The sequence below is a fragment of the Erpetoichthys calabaricus genome, chromosome 5 (assembly GCF_900747795.2).
Source record: "Erpetoichthys calabaricus chromosome 5, fErpCal1.3, whole genome shotgun sequence".
NCBI lineage: Eukaryota > Metazoa > Chordata > Cladistia > Polypteriformes > Polypteridae > Erpetoichthys > Erpetoichthys calabaricus.
In genome coordinates this window covers 243,041,088-243,067,842 of record NC_041398.2, presented here as the reverse complement: position 1 = coordinate 243,067,842, position 26,755 = coordinate 243,041,088, and the positions used below count along the sequence as shown (strand labels likewise).

The following is a 26,755-nucleotide window of genomic DNA, read 5'->3' as shown; positions in this document are numbered from 1 at the left end:
TCAGCCGATTTCGACACTTATTAGTTGCACCCGACATTTATCCAAATGCCCACCCTATAGGATAACATTCCACTAACGCCACTGCAGAAAATAACTTGAGGGCCACTGCAGCCATTTATTTGTGCATAGTCCTGTTAATGAATCCTGGAAGGGACTGGATGTACCCTGTCCGGCCTCCATGTCCAAAGCCTATCTGGACAGCTGTGGCCGACAGCTCCCGTCATCAGACTCCCTTTAGAACGAAGGGCTCCGCGCATTCAACTATTTTTAACGCCGCTGCACTTGCGTGCCAAGAACCCGCATAAACAATCTCTCAATTTGAAAACGAAATTGCGCCCATTTGCCTGGAATGACTTGCCTGCTTTTGCTTCCCGGCAGACTTTTTTATTTATTTATTTTTTCGATTTACATTCATGTCGTCCCCCGGGACTGCTGAACTCCGAATTAGAAGTAAAATGTCACTTCTCCTCACGTCTCCTTCTTATTTAAAACGTTATGCCAGTTCTTTTGCATTTTAGGCGCTCCAAAGTAAAAGTTCAGCCATTTCTGTTAAATTCATTTTTATTTGAAGTGTGTCTGTGTGTGTGTGTGTGTGTGTGTTACAAGGTCCTCCCTGATTTCCAGTCAAATCTGTTTCAGGGTTTTTTATTATTTTTCACCACTGAATTATGCATTTTGTTAAAGTGTTGCGTATATATGGTACTATACAAAATGAATAAGCCATACCTGCTTAATCCTGAGCTGGGTCACGAGGGGCTGGAGCCTATCAGAGCAAACATAGGGCACAAAGCAGGATCAGTCAGGGCACCAGTCCATTGCAGGGTGAACACAGTCACACACCAGGGACAATTTAGTGTGTCCAATCCACCTGACCTGATGGGAACCCTCGACTCCTTACTGCGACGCAGCAGCACTACTACTGTGCCACTCATATATAAATACAATTGTCAAGTCAGAAGTCAGTCGGGCACTTTCTAACCTGCTTAGTCCTCAACAGGATCACAGGTGGTGCTGGAGCCGATCACAACTAGCAATGGGTGCAAGGCAGGAACAAACCCTGGACATGGCGCTGCCAGTCCATGAGATTGTGAGCACACACACACACCCAAAAGGCAGCAGTTTTCTGTCTATTATTTAGTGCCTTTCACATCTATCTATCTATCTATCGTGCCTTTCATATCTATCTATCATTATATAGAGACTTTCACATCCATTTATTTATTTATTATATAGTGCCTTTTGTATCTATCCATCAATCATATAGTGCCTTTCACATCTATCTATCTATCTATCTATGTATCTATCTATCTATCTATCATGCCTTTCACATCCATCTATCTATCTATCTATCTATCTATCTATCTATCTCTATCTATCTATCGTGCCTTTCATATCTATCTATCTATCTATCTATCTTTATCTATCAATCTATCGTGCCTTTCATATCTATCTATCGTGCCTTTCATATCTATCTATCATTATATAGAGACTTTCACATCCATTTATTTATTTATTATATAGTGCCTTTTGTATCTATCCATCAATCATATAGTGCCTTTCACATCTATCTATCTATCTATGTATCTATCTATCTATCTATCATGCCTTTCACATCCATCTATCTATCTATCTATCTATCTATCTATCTATCTATCTATCTATCGTGCCTTTCATATCTATCTATCTATCTATCTATCTATCTATCTATCTATCTTTATCTATCAATCTATCGTGCCTTTCATATCTATCTATCGTGCCTTTCATATCTATCTATCATTATATAGAGCCTTTCACATCCATTTATTTATTTATTATATAGTGCCTTTCGTATCTATCCATCGATCATATAGTGCCTTTCACATTTATCTATCTATCTATCTATTATATAGTCGGTTAGTAAGTCATTTTCCAACCCACTATATCTAAACACAGGGTCACGGGTGTCTGCTGGAGCCAATCCCAGCCAACACAGGGCTCAAGGCAGGAACAAACCTCGGGCAGGGTGCTAGCCCACCGCAATTTATTATATAGTGCCTTTCATATCTGTCTATCTATCAATCTATCTATCTAAGCATGCACTGGCACCATGCCCAGGGTTTGTTCCTGCCTTGTGCCATATGCCAGCTGGAATGTGCTCTAGTGCCCCCTTGACCCTGGTCTGAATTAGGGTTAGGGTTAGAAAAATGGCAGGACAGTTGTTCATGGTAGTGTATTATGAACTGTACCATAGTGGACTATGTATTGCAGGGGTCCCTAACTCTGGTCCTGGAGGGCCACAGTGACTGCAGGTTTTCATTCTCACCCTTTTCTTAACTAGTGATCTGTTTTTGCTGCTAATTAATTAACTTCTTTTGAATTAATGTTAACTGACTTGCTCTTGAAGACTCAGACCCCTGAATTGTTTCTTTTTCCTTAATTAGCAGCCAAATAATAATGAGATACAAAACGAGCCAAAACAGGACCAGCAAACTGTGACCATCACACAATATCTGAAAATAAAGAAAGTTGAAGGTCTCAGGAATGTCAATCTGCTCAGGACCCCCAAAACATTTTAATGGTGCTCTTAGAAAAGAGATAATCAACAATTTCAGAAATGTCTGTTATTACACCACGAAAGCAGCAACACACCATGACACTAAAGAACGAGTTTAATGAACGACAAGACTCTGCTCCTAATGAAGCAAATGGTTGGAGTTTGAGGCCCTGACTCAGTTGGTCTCCTGTTGGCTCCCTCCCTTCACGTCTCATTTCTGTTTGGGTGCCATTTAAGGAAAGAAATGAAGAAATTCAGAGGAACAAATCTCAAAAAAGCAATTCAATTCAAACAAATTCAAAAGAAGTTAATTAGCAGTAAAACAGGGCACTAATTAAGAAAAGGGTTGCAATGAAAACCTGCAGCCACTGCGGCCCTTCAGGACCGGAGTTGAGGACCCCCGATATAGTAATGACACTGCACTGTGTCTATTTTCAGGTACAGTTTCTTGCTGCCAGTAACTTTGCTGCAGTGAAGTGTTTCACAGTAAACCGGTAGAGTCCTTAAGTATGGATTCGATTTATGAGCTCATTTTTAACGTGTAATGATTCTAGCAGGGTGGCACGGTGGCCTCGCAATTAGGAGACCTGGGTGTTCGTTTTCCGGGTCCTCCCTGCGTGGAGTTTGCATGTTCTCCCCGTGTCTGCGTGGGTTTCCTCCCACAGTCCAAAGACATGCAGGTTAGGTGCATCGGCGATCCTAAATTGTCCCTAGTGTGTGCTTGGTGTGTGTGTCGGCCCTGCGGTGGGCTGACGCCCTGCCCGGGGTTTGTTTCCTGCCTTGCACTCTGTGTTGGCTGGGATTGGCTCCAGCAGACTCCCATGACTCTGTACTTAGGATATAGCAGGTTGGATAATGGATGGATGGATGATTCTAGCAGGCAATTATTGGCCGCTAATACTACTCTACCGCTACAGAATAACACTGATTGATTGAGTCACACATTGGGTGATCGTAAGGGGCATCTGTTTGCATGCCAGCCGATTATCCCGTTTGTGACTTTTAGCAGAACTCTAGTTATGTCATTAACGTATTTTCCGTATTTTTGCACTTTGTTGTGATGGTTGTGTTTATTTTCTTTCTCCTCCTTAGATTTCTCCTGGGGTTGGATTACATCGGGATGAATATGGCCACAATGAATTCCTGCATAAACCCAATCGCTTTGTATTTTGTCAGCAAGAAATTTAAAAATTGTTTCCAGGTAAGCCCTTGGCCCGCGCTGCACTTCTTTCTTTTCTTACTAACTTAATTCTGTTGATGCTTTTCTGGCAGCCGTTCCTTTATAAGGATGCAGGCTCACACTTCTCTCTGCTGCCCCGGTGGTGGGTGACGCGGCCCCCCGATTAATCACAGCACTGGAGCCAGTTTACAGGTCAGGCAGGGGACACTCTGTCAAGACACTGAAGTAAGTGTGTGTGTGTCCTGACGCAGATTCTGTTTACATGGCATCTTCTGCGAGTCCCCAGAGTGGCCCACGGCACTTTGGGGTAAGCGAAGCAAAGCTGGCTGTCAAAGGACACAACGTTCCTCGGCTGTGGGGGTCGGCAATTACTGCGCTATCTATCTATCTATCTATCTATCTATCTATCTATCTATCTATCTATCTATCTATCTATCTATCTATCTATCTATCTATCTATCTATTATATAGTGCCTTTCACATCTATCTATCTATCTATTATATAGTGCCTTTCACATCTATCTATCTATCTATTATATAGTGCCTTTCACATCTATCTATCTATCTATCTATTATATAGTGCCTTTCACATCCATCTATCTATATGTTTGTGGTGTGCCATCTGTTGGAATGAAAAATGCAATGCACTTTATCACTACAAATCTATCTATCTATTATATAGTGCCTTTCATATCTATCTCATTATATAGAGCCTTTCACATCCATCTATTTATTTATTATATAGTGCCTTTCGTATCTATCCATTAATCATATAGTGCCAAATAAATAAAGAAATCACTCAGTGGCGGCCTTTCCTACAAACACCCAAAAAGCAGACAGGGATGCGAGATTTTCTTAAACAAAATGGCGGCCACCAACTATTAGTGGGCTACCTTTCCAAAAAGTCAAGAACAATGGAGACATCCGATCCATCGGATCAGAGTGGACAGGTAAAGCACTTCAAAGGTGCCCGCCACTCAGTTTACATCCAGTGCTCCAGTGAAAGAAATGAACAAGTAGACAAAACGCCAGATTCTGTACGTGATCAATAAGGGAGCGCAGAAATACACACAGATGCGAAAATAGTACGTGTTTAATCAAAGAGCAAGTTGGGGAGCATGCACTGGTACAGCGTGTTACCATGCCCACCACATGACAAAACAGCTCGGGATCCCAGTTGGCAATCCCGGTCCGGACCCACCTTCCGGAAATAACCCTCAATCTGCCACAGCCCAGTGTTACGTGGTGGTCCCCATGGTCTGGACCTCCACAATGAGCCGGATCACCCTCGGGTAATAGCGCCACATGGCCGTAGTGCTGTAACTGATGCCCCCTCCTCAGAATGCAGGGTCATGTGCCTCATTCGGTACCCCCCTGAGCAACACAAAGTCAAACCAGCGGGACCCAAGGATTCTCTGAAGAGACACAGGGGTCCAGTCTTTGTCTCAGGTCACTGGTTGCCGTCCAAGTCTCACAAATAGGAAACACCAGGACTCTAAAGACTTGGACCTTAACCCTTTTGCAGCAATATCAGGATCACCACACACCCCTTTCCAGTGACCTCATGACCCCCCCATGCATTTTATTGCTAATGAGATAAGGTCAGGTCAGGAGGGGAGCAGGCACAGGTAAAGCACTGTTGTTCCAAAATGCTTCCACTTTGTTATAATATCACTAATGGTCGACCGTGGAACATTTAGTAGCGAGGAAATATCACAAATGGCACAGGTGGCATCTTATCACGGCACTACATTTGCATTCACTGAGCTCCTGAGAGCAACCCATTCTGTTACAAATGTTTGTAAAAGCCAACTGCATGCTGAGGGGCTCGATGTTATACACCTGTGGCCATGGAAGTGATTGGAACACCTGAGTTCAATGATTTGGTAGGGGGTCCCAATACTTTTGGCAATTTAGTGTAGATAGATAGATATGAAAGGCACTATATAATAGATAGATAGATAGATGTGAAAGGCACTATATGATAGATAGATAGATAGATGCGAAAGGCACTATATGATAGATAGATAGATGCGAAAGGCTCTATATAATAGATAGATAGATGTGAAAGGCACTATATAATAGATACATAGATATATAGATAGATGTAAAATGCTCTATATAATAGATAGATATGAAAGGCACTATATAATAGATAGCTAGATGTGAAAGGCTCTATATAATAATAATAGGTGGATGAGCCAGTGGTGTCTTGGATGATTGACTATCTGAGAGGTAGACTGCAGTTTGTGAGACACAAGGACTGTGTGAGCAACACTGGAGCACCACAACAACAGTCCTATAACATTGTCTCTTCACTCATGTCACTTGAGGACCTTCTCAGAAGATTCTGCACTAAAAGATAGATAGATAGATAGATAGGAAAGGGATTAAGATAGACAGATAGTAGTAGGCAGGCAAATTTAATAGATTTGTTTTATTTTAATCTATTTAATTAATCAACAGGATACTTCAATATACTGAATTAACGTATAATGAATATGGAGGGTGCACAATTTCCATCTTTTCTCGTCCCACAGTACTACAGCTCTTAAACAAAATGCAAAAGACACAGGTATCCTCCAAAAACAAAAAAGACACTCAAACAAAGAAGACTAAACAAGCACTAACTAAACCTTATACTGTAATGGGACTTTTTAAAGCGTTGCTCCATCCCAAGTGAGTCCGTCCATCGGCCTGCAGACCCCTGTCCAAGGCGTCAGCTTTAATCTTAGGTACGGTTATCTCTACATGCGCACATCCAAAAATCTGTGCAGGCTGGAAATGCTTTGTGTCTACCCAGACTGGCTGTAGGTAATCAGCACACTGTAATTTAAATGCTAAAGTTTCATTACTGACAGGGTCGCACACAGCCCCAAGCGCTGCCCCTCGTTTCAGCAGTCCCGACTGTGAGGTGCTGTGAGGCCCTTAGTGTCACATCGTGTGCACCCTTTGTTCCTGTGATATCATGTCGTCCCTCAGAAGCTAAGAGGGAACACCTCGATGAGAAAATAAAAATCTTAGATCTTCTGAAAAGAGGCATGTTACTTGCTAATCATTATTTCTTAAACAATCCAGTATAACAACTACTCTATATAACATTTACAACGTTGTGTTAGATATTACATGTAATCTAGAGATGATTTAAAGTATATGTGAGGTTATACTCCAACACTTTGCCATTTTATTGAAGGGACTTGAGCATCAGTGTATTTTGGTACCGGACCAGACCCCCACGGACACAGAGGACCGACTGTACTGTGCATGTGACGTGTTTTGTATTTTGTATTTTTTGTTGCTATTGTTTTATCGTAACTGTTCTGAGGAGACGCACACGTATGAATGTGACTGCGCCCGAGGACACACAACAATAAACCTGACTCGACTCTCTTTGTTTTCCAGTCCTGCCTCTGCTGTTGTTGCCACACAAACACCGTAATGAGCACCACCATGAACGGGACGAGCCTGCAGTAGGGGGACGTTGGACTGGCGTGTCCTGCCGCCTGTATGAGCACCTGGACCGGGGTGTGCGTCACTCACGAGGACTGGCAGAATTGAAAATGTCGTGTTCTTGCCGTTCAAGTGGTGTGACATTCATTTCTACCCAAGTGCCACCATTCACCACGGGTAAACTGACTGAACTGCAAAACGGAAGTGGCGTGGAGAGACGTGGCTCCTGTATAAGCTACTATATATGGCATTGCTCTGACTGGGTTTGCATAAAAACCTACAATGAAAGTTCTTCTGTTCACTGAGCATCTTCTTCATTGAATACAGGATGACAGACTGGGACTGCGATGTTAATCAATTCTTAGTGACGTACTATTGAGTGATAACACAACCCTGACAGGAAGAAAATGATAAAAAGCTGGACTGGGCTTCTGTTAACACAATATGAATGCTGTAAGCTGTATGACCTGTTCTCAACAAACCTTTTCTAATGTTTATATCTACATATATATATATATATATACTGTATATATGTATAACTAGGGAAATATTATACAAGGGTTTCCGGAAGTTATACAACACATCTTTTTATTGCTTGTCATTTTTATTTTTAATTGTTTGAAACATATTCAAGAATAGCTAAATATATTTGCTCCACTCCTCATTTGTCCCCTATAATGGCCATTAGCGCCAGCAGTTTTGCCCCCTTCATGTGCCAGTCTGAACCCTACACTCTCGGACATTTCTTCAATAACCTTGCCATTTAAAACCTTTTCAAACAGGTGGCATCTTTGAGGGCCCCAAGGTGGTGCAAATATGATCATTAGTCTTGGGCACGGGTGGCAAATAACATGGAGCGCTAATGGGAGCCACGACTTGTCTTGTTCGTTACGAAACACGTCTTCTAGTGATGAGCAAAACAATTCGTGGCAAATTTAAGTGTTCTGTTTTACAGTAAAGTAAAAATAATTAATAAATAAAGACATGTAGGTTATCTAGAGACGGCACGGTGGTGCAGTGGGTGGCGCTGCTGCCTCGCAGTTAGGAGACCCGGGTTCGCTTCCCTGCGTGGTGTTTGCATGTTCTCCCCGTGTCTTGCGTGGGTTTCCTCCCACATTCTAAAGACATGCAGGATAGGTGCATTGGCAATTCTAAATTGGCCCTAGTGTTTGCTTGGTATGTGTGTGTGTGTGTGTGCCCTGCGCTGGCGCCCTGCCCGGGGATTGTTTCCTGCCTTGCACCCTGTTTTGACTGAGATTGGCTCCAGCAGACCCCCGTGACCCTGTAGTTAGGATATAGCTGGATGGATGGATGGCAGGTTATCTAGATTGGCAATGCTAAAATTGGCCCCTGATGTGTGTGTGTGTGTGTGTGTTTGCATTGGGATGGGCTGGCACCCAATTCTTGCTGGTATACACTCCAGCTAACCCTTGATCCTGCTAGATCAGCGGGTTTGGGTAATGGATGGATGGATGGATTTAATAGTTTATTGTGGCAGCTGTATACGCCACCTGTTGGAATAAAAAATGCAATGCGCTTCATTAGTACACATGATAAACTCCTTGGAACGGGTGTGTTGATTGAGTGTGTCACGGGTGTCGTTAAATTCCATTAAATTAATTTTATTAATCTGACAGATCTTCAGTTTGATCTACCGTATATAGTCACGGATAAGTTTCTCTCGCACATAAGTCTGGACTTGATTTTACTGTATAATTTCTGGTATTTTATAATGTTGGTCGTATAAGTCGAATGCGGAAAACTCACGGTATTGGTACAAGGGATTACGATATGCTAAGAGTAACCACTGAGAACACGGCCTTTATTTTCTATGTGGGTGCGGCAATGTGCTGTATCAGCGTGTGCTCCTAACCCCTCTTTCTCTCTCTGTATTGTGCCTACGTGCCCACACGGTAATACCCAAGCTATTCCGAAGAGACGTTTGCACTGATGTGTTTTTCGTATCTCACACCCTCACACACCTTTATCGTAAGAGCATCCCTTATCTACGATGGAGCGTTCGATCAGAAGAAAATATGAAGCTAGTTTTAAATTAAAAGTCGTTGAAGTGGCAAAAGAAATTGGTAACAGCGCTGCTGCAACAAAATTCGATGTGTCTGAGAAACTGATGAGAGATTGGAGGAGGCAAGAAGATGGAAAAAAAATGAAATTAAGTGTCGCAATTTTGAACGGGCGTACAAGTCGGGGTCTGATTTTTATGATTGATTTTTCGGGTTTCAAGACCTGACTTATACATGCGTATATACTGTAATACTTATTTTCATATATGCTTATGATTCTCTATGAATATATGTACCATATACACTCGACAGATAAGTTCTCCCGCGGATATGTCAGGGCTTGATTTTACCGTATAATTTCTGGTATTTTATACTGTCGGTCGTATAAGTCGAATGTGGAAAACTCCCACTGTTGGTCGAAGAGATTACAAAATGCTAACGCCCACCTGAGAGAGTAACCACGGGGCACACGGCCTTTATTTTTCTCTGTATTGTGCCTACGTGACCACACGGTAAGACTCGAACTATTCCGAAGTGACGTTTGCACTGTTTTTTGTGTGTTTGGTATCTCACACCCTCATACACCTTTATCGTAAGAGCATCCCTTATCTGTGATGGAACGTTCGATCAGAAGAAAATATGAAGCTGTTTTTAAATTAAAAGTCGTTGAAGTGGCGAAAGAAATTGGTAACTGCGCTGCTGCAACAAAATTCGATGTGTCTGAGAGACTGATGTGCGAGATTGGAGGAGGCAAGAAGATGTAAAAAAAATTTTGAACGGGCATATAAGTTGGGGTCTGATTTTTATGATCGATTTTTTTGGGTGTCAAGACGCAACTTATACACGAGTATATACGGTAATACTTATTTTCATATATGCTTATGATTCTCTATGAATATATGTACCATATACACTCAACAGATAAGTTCTCCCGCAGATAAGTCGAGGCTTGATTTTACCGTATAATTTCCGGTATTTTATACTGTCGGTCGTATAAGTCGAATGTGGGAAAACTCCCACTATTGGTCCAAGAGATTACGATATGCTAACGCCCACCTGAGAGAGTAACCACGGGGCACATGGCCTTTATTTTTCTCTGTATTGTGCCTACGTGACCACACGGTAAGACCCGAACTATTCTGAAGTGACGTTTGCAATGATTTGTGAGTTTTGTATCTCACACCCTCATACACGTATATCGTAAAAGCATCCCTTGTCTACAATGGAGCGTTCGATCAGAAGGAAATATGAAGCTGGTTTTAAATTAAACGTTGTTGAAGTGGCGAAACAAAATTCAACAAAATTCGATGCGTCTGAGAAACTGATGCAAGATTGGAGGAGGCAAGAAGATGTAAAAAAATAAAATTAAGTGTCGCATTTTTGAATGGGCGTATAAGTCGGGTCTGATTTTATGATTTCAAAAACCGACTTATACACGAGTAAATACGGTAATCTCTAGACTAGTACTCTGTGATTTATTGTGAACTAAGCCAGGATGCTGACTCACAAGTGTTTTTCTTTTTTGTGGTCAGAAATCAAGCCAACGTCAGTACCGAAAGTCAAGGCGATCGTTTCATCAAAGCCTAAATACAGGGTGAGCCAAAAAGAAGTACCACATTTCAAATATTTTATTCTACAAAAACACTACAAGATAAAATAAATTTCATTACGACACAAGAAAGGGTATGCAAAATAGATTTGTTTCACTGTGTTTTAAAAATGATGTCTTCAAGGCGGTGGCCATCATTAGCGATACACTCTTCAAGACAATTTCTGAACGCTCGCGTGACTCGTTCGGCCATTTCAATGGGAATAGCGGCGGGTTTGTGGCGAATAGTGTCCTTGAGGGGCTTCAAGGTTTTGAGGTTGTTGTGGGTAGACCTTTAACTTGAGGTAAGAAATCACACGGAGCGAGATCAGGCGAACGTGAAGGCCACCAGACATCACCGCGCGGCAAGATCAGCTTCCAACGAAAACATCTGCAAAACTTACATGGATCTCCGTGCAGGCTGTATGAGCTGTCGCTCCATCCTGTTGACACCAGGCGTCCACCACATCCATTTCTTCCAGTTCACCAGCATTTCAATGTAACGTTCTGAAGTGACAATGACCGTTGCTCCCCTCTCCCCCTTAAAATAAGGGTCTACAATGGCAAATTCTGCAAGGGCGCCCCAAACTGTAACACGTGTGCTCACTGTGCAGGGGTCTCTGATGAAGTTCACGAGGGTTGGTTTCAGCCCAATAGCGAAAGTTTTGCTTATTTACGCAATGATTCAAATGGAAATGTGCCTCGTCGCTGATGTCACATGACAATGGCATCTCAATGAATGTTGGCACACAACTCTCTATAGCTCTGCCAGTGTCTCTCAGTGAGTTCCTGCTCTAACGTCATTTTGTATGGATGGGAATTAAGGTCCTCATGCAAAATCCAAGACGTGTTGGAAATGCCCAAGGCAGAAGCGCACTGAACGTCTAGGAGACTGCAAAATGGATGCCTTTACACCTTGGATGTTCGTACAGTCTGAGGACAGCCTGGAGATTTTCTGTCCAATGTTATACCCGTCTGTCTAAATTTAGCCACCCACTGAAGAATTGTTTTCCGATTTGGGACGCCATCATTAGGAGGAATGCTGAAGAGCACGGACGGCGCGTTGTGTAGTGATGATGGATTTGTTGTTTTTGAAGAACGTGTTGACAGCGAAAGGATGGTGGTGCACACCGACTGAAAACTAACAAGGAATCATCTGTCAAAGGACCACCACCCAACCCAACCCACTCGGCTACTTCTACCTCACGCAATGACATTGAGAAATGTGCTACATTTCATTTTGGCTCATCCTGTATTAGTCAAAAAAATCAAAAACGCCAGGTACAGGAGCAAAAGTTTGGAGACAACCAGGAAGCTTAAATCAAAAGGTTAGTTTCAAGAAAAGTCACAAAGTGTATTGCTGTGGTCTCGCACCACAAAGGATCTCAGCTCACAGATTTTACAACTGCCATTGGTCAGATGCAAACCTACAACTTATAAAATTAAACATTTATTCTTTACTAGCTGTGTAAGCCCATGTTGTAAAAAGCCTAGAAACTATTGAAATCGTCAAGAAAAGAAATTGAAATGTAGAGATGTCTGGTAATTAAAGGAACTACTCGGGGCGTCTCTCTCCAGGGAGGATTAATTTTGCCGACGTGCTGGCATCGCTTGTGCATTAGCGGCTAAGTGAGTGTCACTTTATTTGGATGATTCGTTTTGTTGATGTCCTCACCTCACTTGTGTTATTAGCGGCTAAGTGACTTTGTCTTTCTTCAGAGGTTTTGTTTTGCCGATGTGCTTGCCTCGCTTTTCTATTAGCGGCTAAGTGACTTTGTCTTTCTTTGGAGGTTTTGTTTTGCCGATGTGCTTGCCTCGCTTCTGTTTTATCAGCTAAGTGATTATTTCTTTATTTGGATGTTTCGTTTTGCCGATGTGCTCGCCTCGATTTTCTATTAGCGGCTAAGCAACTTTGTCTTTCTTTGGAGGTTTCGCTTTGTCGATGTGCTCGCCTCGCTTTTCTATTAGCGGCTAAGCGAGTGTCTCTTTATTCGGAGTTTTTGTTTTGCCGATGTGCTTGCCTCGATTTTCTGTTAGCGGCTAAGCGACTTTGACAAAGCGAAACCTCCAAAGAAAGACAAAGTCGCTTAGCCGCTAACAAAAAATCGAGGCAAGCACATCGGCAAAACAAAAACTCTGAATAAAGAGACACTCGCTTAGCCGCTAATAGAAAAGCGAGGCGAGCACATCGGCAAAGCGAAACATCCAAATAAAGAAATAATCACTTAGCTGATAAAACAGAAGCGAGGCGAGCACATTGTCTTTCTTTGGAGGTTTCGCTTTGTCAATGTGCTTGCCTTGCTTTTCTGTTTTCGTCTAAGTGAGTGTCACTTTATTCGGAGTTTTCGTTTTGCCGATGTGCTCGCCTTGCTTTCCTATTAGCGGCTAAGCGACTTTGTCTTTCTTCGGAGGTTTCATTTTGTCGATGTGCTTGCCTCGCTTCTGTTTCAGTGGCTAAGTGAGTGTCTCTTTATTCAGATGATTCGTTTTGCTGAAGTCCTCACCTCACTTGTGTTATTAGCATCTAAGCGACTTTGTCTTTCTTCAGAGGTTTCGCTTTGTCAATGTGCTCACCTCGTTTCTGCATTAGCGGCTAAGTGAGTGTCTCTTTCTTCGGAAGTTTCGTTTTGCCGCCGTGCTGGCCCCGCTTGTGTTATTAGCAGCTAAGCGAGTTTCTGTTTCCTCAAAGGTAGAGAGCCCTTACACCGACTCCACCTCTCACTTCTGGGCCAGAAAGACAGAACCACACACTCCCACTCATAAACGTTTTACATATAAGACTAGCACAAAAAAAAACAGAACTGATAAAACACAAATACTATCCAAACCAAACATCCCAAAAAACAGATTTAAAAAATGGGTTGAAAATCCAGTAATTCCCCAAAATAAAAGGACAGAAGAAGGGCACACGTAAAGTCACCATCTTTCTGGTACATTTGAAATGAACTGCAAGGAACTGTGGGAGACCCTCTGGATTTATAGGGGTGGGAGGGGCAGTTCCTGGTTCTGATTGGCAGGTGGCCCCACCCACAAAACACATGGAACATAACACAGGCAGCTTATAGACAAGATGAAAAACAAAGAATAATGCACATAAAAGTAACGTTAACATCGTCGGCATAAATCAAAGAATCCAAATTGGACAAATGAGACACGTATTGGAACCCAGGCCGAGACACGACAGTCTCCTCACATGAAATCCTCATAAGCTTATGTTGTATGTCAGTGGGCAAATGACTGGAACATTTGAAGTGGCTTAACAAGTCCATATGGGTGAGTGGTTTTATGCTTAAAGCCAGAAAAGCCTTGAAGAATTTCACTTGGGACGTCCCGTCTCATTCAGAGGTTCACTTCACATTTGAGAATGGCGGCCTCTGAGCTAAAAGAGCAAAAGAAGGCAACATCATATGGACTGACGTCAAGCACTTGTGTCACAATGAACCATCTTCTTGGAATGGGTTGTTGTTATTGTCGGTTAGCATTTGAATGTTAATGTCTTGTCAGATGAATCACTCTGTACCTTCTACTGCACCTCACTTTATATCGCAATGATTTGTACTCGTCTGTGAAAATGTACAACAGTATTAGAGGAATGTAAGGTCAAAGGTGTAAGTAAACAAATAATATATTATGAGTCCGATGCTGTCTGGAATTGAGTGAATATTCTGCAAACATGAACCCCAGTGCAAGGTCTTAATTGGTGTGCATTTATAGGAACTCTTCCTATGAGTTTGTATATACCTGTTGTTGTTGTTCAGCTGGAAAAACAGGAGAGGAAAAGGCAAAAGGGGAATGTTTTATGAAGGACCCGCAGATGGAGAAGACAAAAACCGAGGTCAAAAGGTAACCTGCAAAACTCAAAGAAGCAGGAGATCAAAATAAAATTGAAAGTACGCTAAAGAAAAGCAAGTCGAAAATACCGTGCAAAAACACGAACTCCTCACACCGGGAAAGTTTTTAGTTGGCTCACTTTCAGACTCTGAAGCGATTTGTACCCATAGTCCCAGTGGCGAAGCTCGAGTTCGTACCGCTCGGGGCGGGGCGGTGCTTCAATTTGCTGCCCTCCAACACCTGTTTAAGTAGAACATTAAAATGACGTTGTAACGGCCGACCCCTTTACCCAGACCGGCAACTACACAACCGAGACTATTGACTTGGCTAACCTGAGGATTCTCCAGATGATAATAAGCCGTACTCTTTACAAACAGTCCTTTAACCGCAAACGATGAAATAACAGGCAATGCAAATCATCCGTCCATCCATTTTCCAACCCGCTGAATCCGAACACAGGGTCACGGGGGTCTGCTGGAGCCAATCCCAGCCAACACAGGGCACAAGGCAGGAACCAATCCCGGGCAGGGTGCCAACCCACCGCAGGACACACACAAACACACCCACACACCAAGCACACACTAGGGCCAATTTAGAATCGCCAATCCACCTAACCTGCATGTCTTTGGACTGTGGGAGGAAACCGGAGCGCCCGGAGGAATCCCACGCAGACACAGGGAGAACATGCAAACTCCACGCAGGGAGGACCCGGGAAGCGAACCCAGGTCCCCAGGTCTCCCAACTGCGAGGCAGCAGCGCTACCCAGTGCGCCACCGTGCCGCCCAACGCAAATCAGAGATGTAAAATCAAGTGCAGATATACACAGTCATATGGAAAAGTTTGGGAACCCCTCTGAATTCTTTGGATTTTTGTTTCTCATTGGCTGAGCTTTCAAAGTAGCAACTTTCTTTTAATATCTGACATGCCTTATGGTAACAGTAGGATTTCAGCAGTGACATTAAGTTTATTGGATTAACAGAAAATATGCAATATGCATCATAACAAAATTAGACAGGTGCATAAATGTGGGCACCTCAACAGAGATATGACATCAATACTTAGCTGAGCCTCCTTTTGTCCTCTAGACGCTGTCCTCCTATAGCCTTTGAGTGTCTGATTCTGGATGGAGGTATTGTTCACCATTCTTCATACAAAATCTGTCCAGTTCAGTTCAATTTGATGAACAGCCTGCTTCAAATCATCCCATAGATTTTCAATGATATTCAAGTCAGGGGACTGTGACGGCCATTCCAGAACATTGTACTTCTCCCCCTGCATGAATGCCTTTGTAGATTTCCAACTGTGTTTTGGGTCATTGTCTTGTTGGAATATCCAACCCCTACGTAACTTCAGCTTTGTGACTGATGCTTGAACATTATCCTGAAGAATTTGTTGATATTGGGTTGAATTCCTCTGACCCTCGACTTTAACAAGGGTCCCAGTCCCTGAACTGGCCACACAGCCCACAGCATGATGGAACCTCCACCAAATGTGACAGTAGGTAGCAGGTGTTTTTCTTGGAATGCGGTGTTCTTCTTCCGCCATGCAAAGCGCTTTTTGTTCTGACCAAATAACTCAATTTGTGTCTCATCAGGCCAAAGCACTTTGTTCCAAAATGAATCTGACATGTCTAAATGAGCATTGGCATACAACAAGCGACTCTGTTTGTGGCGTGAGTGCAGAAAGGGCTTCTTTCTCATCACCCTGCCATACAGATGTTCTTTGTGCAAATTGCGCTGAATTGTAGAACGATGTACAGATACACCATCTGCAGCAAGATGTTCTTGCAGGTCTTTGGAGGTGATCTGTGGGTTGTCTGTCACCATTCTCACAATGCCGCTCATATGCCGCTCCTGTATTTTTCTTGGCCCGCCAGACCTGCTGGGTTTAACAGCAACTGTGCCTGTGGCCTTCCATTTCCTGATTCCATTCCTTACAGTTGAAACTGACAGTTTAAACCTCTGAGATGGCTTTTTGTAGCCTTCCCCTAAACCAGGAGACTCAACAATCTTTGTTTTCAGATCTTTGGAGAGTTGCTTTGAGGATCCCATGCTGTCACTCTTCAGAGGAGAGTCAAAGGGAAGGAAGCACAACTTGCGATTGACCACCTTAAATACCTTTATATCTCATGATTGGACACACCGGTCTATGAAGTTCAAGGCTTAATGAGTTCATCCAACCAATTTAGTGTTGTAAGTAATCAGCACTGAGCAGTGACAGGCATTCAAATCAGCACAATGACAAGGGGACCCACATTTGTGCACAGCCAGTTTTTCACATTTGATTTAATTTCATACAACTAAATACTGCGTCACTAAAAATCTTTGTTCAGAAAACACCGCAGTACTCCTAGGAAATGAAAGACAGACCACTGTTATCTTTTTTGTTGAAAGGAGAGTCAATTATTATGCAGGCTGAGAGGGGGTCCCAAACTTTTTCACATGACTGTAAGTGTTTGGCAGATGGCTAAGGACAACATAAAACTTGTTGAATCAAGGACCTGAAAGGGAAGTCCACCCCTGGGGCAAAGTAAGTTTGCACCTCTTTTAAATTGTTTACTGTATGTGTGTAATGGTCTTTATGGTTTTAAATGTTTTTATGTGGAACGGTGGCACAGTGGGTAGCGCTGCTGCCTCACAGTAAGGAGACCTGTGGTTCGCTTCCCGGGTCCTCCCTACGTGGAGTTTGCATGTTCTCCCCGTGTCTGTGTGGGTTTTCTCCCACAGTCCAAAGATATACAGGTTAGGTGTATTGGCGATCCTAAATTGTCCCTAGTGTGTGTTTGGTGTGTGTGTGTGCCCTACGGTGGGCTGGCGCCCTGCCTGGGGTTTGTTTCCTGACTTGCACCCTGTGCTGGCTGGGATTGGCTCCAGCAGACCCCCGTGACCCTGTAGTTAGGATATAGCGGGTTGGATAATGGATAGATGTTTTTATGTATGAACCACAAAACCGACGTTTGCAGACGGAAGCCAAAGAAAAGTCATTGAGTTCACAGGGAAACCGGGAGAGAAAATAAAAACTAATTTGTTTTAACTGAATAAAGCAATTAGCACACAAAAAAAAACATGTTTGCTATTGGTTGTTGTTACTTCACTGATGTAAACTGCGCACTGGGGTTTGACCCTGAAAATACTTTCTAATGGTTTATTGATTGGCATATTTATTACAGTGCATGGATTTCTGGTTATGGTTAAACATTCCCTTCTGTTGGAATGTGTTTTAAAGAACAAACCGTTATTTCCTACAAAGTTATAGATAGATATGAAAGGCACTACATGATAGATAGATAGAAGTGAAAGGCACTACATGATAGATAGATAGATAGATAGATAGATAGATAGATAGATAGATAGATAGATAGATAGAAGTGAAAGGCACTATATGATAGATAGATAGAAGTGAAATTCACTATATGATAGATAGATAGATACGAGAGGCACTACATGATAGATAGATAGAAGTGAAAGGCACTATATGATAGATAGATAGAAGTGAAAGGCACTACATGATAGATAGATAGAAGTGAAAGGCACTACATGATAGATAGATAGATAGATAGATAGATAGATAGATAGATAGATAGATAGATAGATAGAAGTGAAAGGCACTATATGATAGATAGATAGATACGAGAGGCACTACATGATAGATAGATAGATAGATACAAAAGGCACTACATGATAGATAGATAGATAGATAGATAGATAGATAGATAGATAGATAGATAGAAGTGAAAGGCACTATATGATAGATAGAAGTGAAAGGCACTACATGATAGATAGATAGATACGAAAGGCACTAGATGATAGATAGATAGATATGAAAGGCACTACATGATAGATAGCTAGATAGATAGATAGATAGATAGAAGTGAAAGGCACTATATGATAGATAGATAGAAGTGAAAGGCACTACATGATAGATAGATAGAAGTGAAAGGCACTACATGATAGATAGATAGATAGAAGTGAAAGGCACTATATGATAGATAGATAGATACGCGAGGCACTACATGATAGATAGATAGATAGATACGAAAGGCACTACATGATAGATAGATAGAAGTGAAAGGCACTATATGATAGATAGAAGTGAAAGGCACTACATGATAGATAGATAGATACGAAAGGCACTAGATGATAGATAGATAGATATGAAAGGCACTACATGATAGATAGCTAGATAGATAGATAGATAGATAGAAGTGAAAGGCACTATATGATAGATAGATAGATAGATAGATAGATAGATAGATAGATAGATAGATAGATAGAAGTGAAAGGCACTATATTATAGATAGATAGATAGATACTTTATTAATCCCAAGGGGAAATTCCCATACATATTAAAGAGTAATAAAAATGCAGGTATAACAGACAATAACTTTGAATAATGTTAACTGTACAGACTGCACCTCTGTTGTTAGTCATTAGCACTAAAATAGAAGTAATATGATCGTTCTAATTTATTACTAACCCTCACCTGTTCTGTTTCTCTTCTCGGTACTCAAATGTGGCACTTGGTGCCACGGCCCACCAACCAAGCTGTTTTGCCTGCCTATGGTAAAGTCATCCCTGATGGAGGATGGCAGGAATCATGGGGTACAGGGGTCCTTTAATCGGATTAGCACTATTTCAGATGTGGAATGGCCAAATGAGGGAGGCAGCTTGATGGCTGAGGTCTCCAGGACTCTAAACAAATCCAAATCATATTATGTGATATCATCTACTGTTAAATTCTGCTCCATACTTGTAATATTTTTATTTTTATACTGTATTGAGGATTTGTTCTGTTCTGTGTATTGTGTTGTATTGACCCCCTTTTTTCTTTTGACACCCACTGCACACCCAATCTACCTGGTAAGGGGTCTCTCTTTGAACTGCCTTTCCTGAGGTTTCTTCCATTGTTTCCCTACAAGGGCTTTTCTTGTCTTCTTAGATAGTGAAGGCTGGGGGGCTGTCAAGTGACAGGGCCTGTTAAAGCCCATTGCAGCACTTCTTGTGTGATTTTGGGCTATACAAAAAAATAAATTTTATTGTATTGTATTCACAAACAGCAATACTTAGTACAGTCAACCGATATACAGTATTCAGCAAAAGAGAAGGAATCAATGCCCTACAATTAGTGATTCCAAAAAGAGAAAGGTACATTTTATTTTTGTCATTCTTGTCTGTGATTAGACTTTACTAAGGTGACCATCCGTCCCCGTTTTCTGGGGACAGTCCCCTTTTTCGGGCAACTGTCCTCACTCAGAAACATGTCCCCGTTTTGTCCCTGGTTTTAAGATTTGTCCACATTTTCAGTTCTTGCACGATCTTGTGTTAAGTTTTGCTTGTATGTGTACGCTAGCATGTCCTAATGAAACTACATTTTCACAACCAGGCATGAATTCTTCTCGAGATGTATGTAGTCTACGCTCCACTAGCCCCCCCCCCCCCCCCCCCCATGTCCCCGGATTGGCCCAAAAAATGATGGTCACCTTAACTAGCCCCCCCCTATATCTCCGGATTGGCCCAAAAAATGCTGGTCACCTTAAGTAGCCCCCCCATGTCCCCGGACTGGCCCAAAAAATGCTGGTCACCTTAACTAGCCCCCCCCCCCATTTCCCCGGATTGGCCCAAAAAATACTGGTCACCTTAACTAGCCCCCCCCCCCCCATGTCCCCGGATTGGCCCAAAAAATGCTGGTCACCTTAACTAGCCCCCCCATGTCCCCGGATTTGCCCAAAAAATGCTGGTCACCTTAACTAGCCCCCCCCCCATGTCTCTGGATTGGCCCAAAAAATGCTGGTCACCTTAACTAGCCCCCCCCCATGTCCCCGGATTGGCCCAAAAAATGCTGGGCACCTTAACTAGCCCCCCACCAATGTCCCCGGATTGGCCCAAAAAATGCTAGTCACCTTAACTAGCCCCCCCCCATGTCCCCGGATTGGCCCAAAAAGTGCTGGTCACCTTAACTAGCCCCCCCCCCCCATGTCCCCGGATTAGCCCAAAAAATGCTGGTCACCTTAATTGCAATACCGCATCGAACTTTCTGCATCTAACTGAGCGAGGTACATCTTGGACATTCCCTGGTAAAATGGCCACTAAACACAAATTGTGACGTAATACGCATGTAACTTAATACAACCCATTAAATTGTAACGCGTAAGGTGTGACTGAAGCTGATTGGCGACTACTTTTTCAAGTATTTTAGAGAGGAAGTGTAAATCTGAAATGGGTCTGTCGTTATTAAGAATGTTTGTTCTTCTATTACTGCGGTGGGCCGGCGCACTGCATGCCTGGGAATTTTTTTCCTGCCTTGCGCCCTGTGCTGGCTGGGATTGGCTCCAGCAGACCCCGTGACCCTGTGTTAGGATATAGCGGCTTGGGAAATGACTGACTGACTGTTCTTCTATTACTTTTAGAGTCCTTCTTGTCCATAATAATGATATTTTAGCAGAGACCCGGGATAACGGTAAAAACGAAGCGGGCGCACAGATGTTCAAGGCCAGAGAGAAGTCACAGTTGCAGTGGCCCTGAGGACCACTAGGGGATTGTTCTGTAAGGTGGCCAAGAAGGTTTTGTTGCTTTAAATGACATAAAGCTTTCAGTGATTAGAGGCCCCTTATAACATGAGGAACTTGTGCCGAAATCTTTTATTGAAGACAGCTGACACGTCTTTACCTTCTGGATTAGCTAACCGTCCATCCGTGATATCTGTACTGACGATCAGCGTTTCTAGTTTGTATGGGGCCGGGCGTTAGCAAGAACCACAGCGGACGGAAACGAGCTTGGGTGATCCAAGGCTCAGCTCCATCTAAACGCTGATGACACAACGTTCGGAATTCTTCCCCTTCTTCCTCACCTTCGCCAGCCCCATAATGAGGTGCGAAGTAACCGCCGCGCTACAAGCATTCCCGACACCGGCAGGCGGAAGCGCAGGACGTGCAGAAACAGCCCCCAGCTCGACGCTCCAGATGCTTACGAGGTAATCGAGCCACCTTCGTGCAGCGCAAAGCCCGACTCTCCGAACTCTTTGGGGGCGGGGGATCGACGTGCCCGAGGTTAACGAGCCGCCGCCAAACTCGGCTCGAAAAAAAGGAAAGATGTTTGTAATTGGATGTAATTGGTCTTTGGGGGTAATTTCGCGTACTCTTGCCTTTTCACTCCCAGATAATTGTAGAAGTGCCCCAGCGTTGCTTGTTGGTCATCTGTAGTCAGCTTGATCTCCGAAGATTTAACAGATGTGGCCTGATACTCACCTGCCTTTGAGCGATGAAAATACATACGATTCCTTTTAATGTCTGGAAAGTCTGTGAGAGACAATGTGAAATGCAGACAAAAAAAATTAGTTATAATTACTGAATTTGAAATGTGATTTAATAATGTTACAACGCCTTTAAAGGGCAGCCAATCAGGAGCCGGGAATATTGAGTCTCTCCGGGCCTTGTGAGTTCAGTTCAGCAGGTTCATTTTACTGAGGCTGAAACGCACGGGTTAAAAAAAACAAAAATCGAGGGGCTGATACGGCCAAGTCACAGCCTCCGTGCCCCTACACCCCCAAACGTTTAAATCATACAGTTGGCATGAAGTTCCCGTTTCTCTACGTGTTTGCGCTCATATCAGAAAGACGTGTGTGTGTGTTAGAGCAGGGGTGGCAAACTCCAGTCCTGGAGGGCCGCAGTGGCTGCAGGTTTTCATTCTAACCCTTTTCCTAATCAGTGACCAGTTTCACTGCTAATTAACTCCTTTTCCCTTCATTTTAATAGCCCTGTTTTTAATGATTCGGTCCTCTGAATCAATTCATTTCTTCATGAAATGGCAGTCAAACAGAAATGAGACGTGAAACGAGCCGACAGATGAGCAGCTAAACTGGGATTTCAAACTCCAACCAGTCTCTTAATGAGAAGCTGATTCTTGATGTTAATTAAACCCGTTATTTAATTCCGTGGCCTGTTGCTGCTCTCATTCTGCCACAGAAGACATTTCCAAAACTTTTGATTTTCTGTTCGTCAAAATGTTTTTGTGACCTGAAGGATCAGTCTTACCGAGACCATCACTTTTCTTTATTTTCCGATATTGTGTGATGGGCACAAGTGAGCTGGTCATGTGGCGGCTTGTTTTGTGTCTCATTATTGTTTGGCTGCTAATTAAAAAAAAAAAAAGAGACAACTAAGGGGTCTGAGTCAAGTGAATTAAAACTAAGGCAAAAGAAGTTAATTAGCACTTCTGCTTAAAATGATCAAAACACAGCACACAAGAACCCCTTGTGTTAAAAAGAGATCAAGCATGGAGGATGGAAACTTAGCACTTTTGATCTCAACCTTTCTCCAAATTGTATAAAAATGATTCAAATCCAAACTTAGTTTGTAACATGAATGTCCAAATCCCCGTAAATACACCCCGAGTCAGCACGTTAATAACAACATAAACATCTCATACAACAATAAGTGTTGTGTAGCACAGGAAGAAAAAAGAAAACAAAGGCATTGCACTGTAAATACACAGACAAATATGAAAGGCACTATATGATAGAGTGAAAGGTGCTATATAATAGATATATAGGACCTTTCTATCTGTTTACTAGATAGATTGATTGATATGAAAGATAGATAGATAGATACTTTATTAATCCCACGGGGAAATTCACATATTCCAGCAGCAAAAAATATTAAAGAGTAATAAAAAATGCAGGTAAAAAAAAAAAAACAGACAATAACTTGAATAATGTTCAACGTTTACCCCCTCTGGTGGAATTGAAGAGTCGCATAGTTTGGGGGAGGAATGATCTTCTCAGTCTGTCAGTGGAGCAGGACGGTGACAGCAGTCTGTCGCTGAAACTGCTCCTCTGTCTGGAGATGACACTGTTTAATGGATGTAGTGGATTCTCCATAATTGATAGGAGCCTGCTGAGTGCCCGTTGCTCTGCTACGGATGTCAAACCGTCCAGCTCTATGCCAACAATAGAGCCTGCCTTCATCACCAGTTTGTCCAGGCGTGAGGCATCCTTCTTCTTAATGCTGCCTCCCCAGCACACCACTGCGTAGAAGAGGGCACTCGCCACAACCATCTGATAGAACATCTGCAGCATCATACTGCAGATGTTGAAGGATGCCAGTCTTCTAAGGAAGTTCTAAGGTACTGTATAATAGAGTGAAAGGCACTATGTGATAGATAGATAGATAAAAAATGAAAGGCACTATATGATAGATATGAAAGGCACTTATCTATCTATCTATCTATCTATCTATCTATTAGATATAAAAGGCACTATCTCTATATGTATCATATAGTGCCTTTCATCTATCTATCTATCTATCTATCATATAGTGCCTTTCATATATCTATCTATCTATCATATAGTGCCTTTCATATATCTATCTATCTATCTATTAGATATGAAAGGCACTATCTATCTATATGTATCATATAGTGCCTTTCAAATATCTATCTATGTATCATATAGTGCCTTCCATCTATCTATCTATCTATCTATCTATCTATCATATAGTGCCTTTCATCTATCTATCTATCTATCTATCTATCATATAGTGCCTTTCATATATCTATCTATGTATCATATAATGCCTTTCATCTATCTATCTATCACATAGTGCCTTTCATCTATCTATCTATCTATCACATAGTGCCTTTCATCTATCTATCTATCTATCATATAGTGCCTTTCATCTATCTATCTATCTATCATATAGTGCCTTTCATCTATCTATCTATTTATCTATCTATCGTATAGTGCCTTTCATCTATCTATCTATCTATCATATAGTGCCTTTCATATATCTATCTATCTATCTATTAGATATGAAAGGCACTATCTATCTATATGTATCATATAGTGCCTTTCAAATATCTATCTATGTATCATATAGTGCCTTCCATCTATCTATCTATCTATCTATCTATCTATCTATCTATCTATCTATCTATCATATAGTGCCTTTCATCTATCTATCTATCTATCTATCTATCTATCTATCTATCTATCTATCTATCTATCTATCATATAGTGCCTTTCATATATCTATCTATGTATCATATAATGCCTTTCATCTATCTATCTATCACATAGTGCCTTTCATCTATCTATCTATCTATCACATAGTGCCTTTCATCTATCTATCTATCTATCATATAGTGCCTTTCATCTATCTATCTATCTATCATATAGTGCCTTTCATCTATCTATCTATTTATCTATCTATCGTATAGTGCCTTTCATCTATCTATCTATCTATCATATAGTGCCTTTCATCTATCTATCTATCTATCTATCTATCTATCTATCTATCTATCTATCTATCTATCTATCTATCTATCTATCATATAGTGCCTTTCATCTATCTATCTATCTATCTATCTATCTATCTCATAGTGCCTTTCATCTATCTATCTATCATATAGTGCCTTTCATCTATCTATCTATCTATCTATCTATCTATCTATCTATCTATCTATCTATCTATCTATCTATCTATCATATAGTGCCTTTCATCTATCTATCTATCTATCTATCTATCTATCTCATAGTGCCTTTCATCTATCTATCTATCATATAGTGCCTTTCATCTATCTATCTATCTATCATATAGTGCCTTTCATCTATCTATCTATCATATAGTGCCTTCTATCTATCTATCTATCTATCTATCTATCTATCTATCATATAGTGCCTTTCATATATCTATCTATGTATCATATAATGCCTTTCATATATCTATCTATCTATCACATAGTGCCTTTCATCTATCTATCTATCATATAGTGCCTTTCATCTATCTATCATATAGTGCCTTTCATCTATCTATCTATCTATCATATAGTGCCTTTCATCTATCTATCTATCATATAGTGCCTTCTATCTATCTATCTATCTATCTATCTATCATATAGTGCCTTTCATATATCTATCTATGTATCATATAATGCCTTTCATATATCTATCTATCTATCACATAGTGCCTTTCATCTATCTATCTATCATATAGTGCCTTTCATCTATCTATCATATAGTGCCTTTCATCTATCTATCTATCTATCTATCTATCTATCTATCTATCATATAGTGCCTTTCATCTATCTATCTATCATATAGTGCCTTCTATCTATCTATCTATCTATCTATCTATCATATAGTGCCTTTCATCTATCTATCTCTATCTATCTATCTATCATATAGTGCCTTTCATCTATCTATCTCTATCTATCTATCTATCATATAGTGCCTTTCATCTATCTATCTATCTATCTATCTATCTATCTATCTATCTATCTATCTATCTATCTATCATATAGTGCCTTTCATCTATCTATCTATCTATCTATCTATCTATCTATCTATCTATCTATCTATCTATCTATCTATCTATCTATCTATCATATAGTGCCTTTCATCTATCTATCTATCTATCTATCTATCTATCTATCTATCTATCTATCTATCTATCATATAGTGCCTTTCATCTATCTATCTATCTATCTATCTATCTATCTATCTATCTATCTATCTATCTATCTATCTATCTATCTATCTAATAGATAGATAGATGGTTTTCATATATCTATAGATAGCTATATGAAAGGCACTATTAGATAGATAGATAGATATGAAAGGCACTATATGATAAATAGTGAATTAAGTTGTGAATTTACAACAAAAGAATTAATTTACTTCTGCATCCTGGACGAGGAGTCACTCAAACACTCAAGAACTACTGGGCCCTGATTCTTACTGTTGGTCTTACTGGAGAACTCCTGACGTGACTAACAGTCACTGTTCTGAACTCCTGTATGATTCACTCCACCTCTTCCCGCCCCCAGGCCGCACGTATGTGCCACTTGATTTGGAGAGGCGGAGACCGTGATCGGCAGCACGTTTCCGTTAAGAACACCAGAGGGTGACATTTCTTTCTGGAATCGCGCCATCGAGCGCAGTGTTCTTCTGAGCTTTGAAGTAAACGGCGACAGCCGGGTTGGACGACCACAATTTAATCGCGATGATGACGTCATGTTGTCATTAATTTTTGCAGCATCGAACAGCACAAGTAAAATCTGTCACGGTGAAAGGCATTATATGACCAATTAATGCAAAGATGCAAAGGAAGGAAGGAAGGAAGATTTTGGGGAGCCAACTGAGTACCACATTTAATATCA

General features: G+C 41.5%; 1 protein-coding gene across 1 annotated transcript in view; it reads left to right on the top strand.

Moving 5' to 3' along the window:
* ednraa (endothelin receptor type Aa) overlaps positions 1-11,660 on the top strand; it is an 86,563-nt gene extending 74,903 nt beyond the window's left edge. Inside the window, exons 7-8 of the mRNA XM_028802716.2 lie at positions 3,626-3,734; positions 7,116-11,660. Coding sequence (XP_028658549.2) covers positions 3,626-3,734; positions 7,116-7,187 — 181 coding nt within the window. The 3' untranslated portion in view covers positions 7,188-11,660. The remainder of the gene's footprint in view (positions 1-3,625; positions 3,735-7,115) is intronic.
* Positions 11,661-26,755: the final 15,095 nt, after the last annotated feature.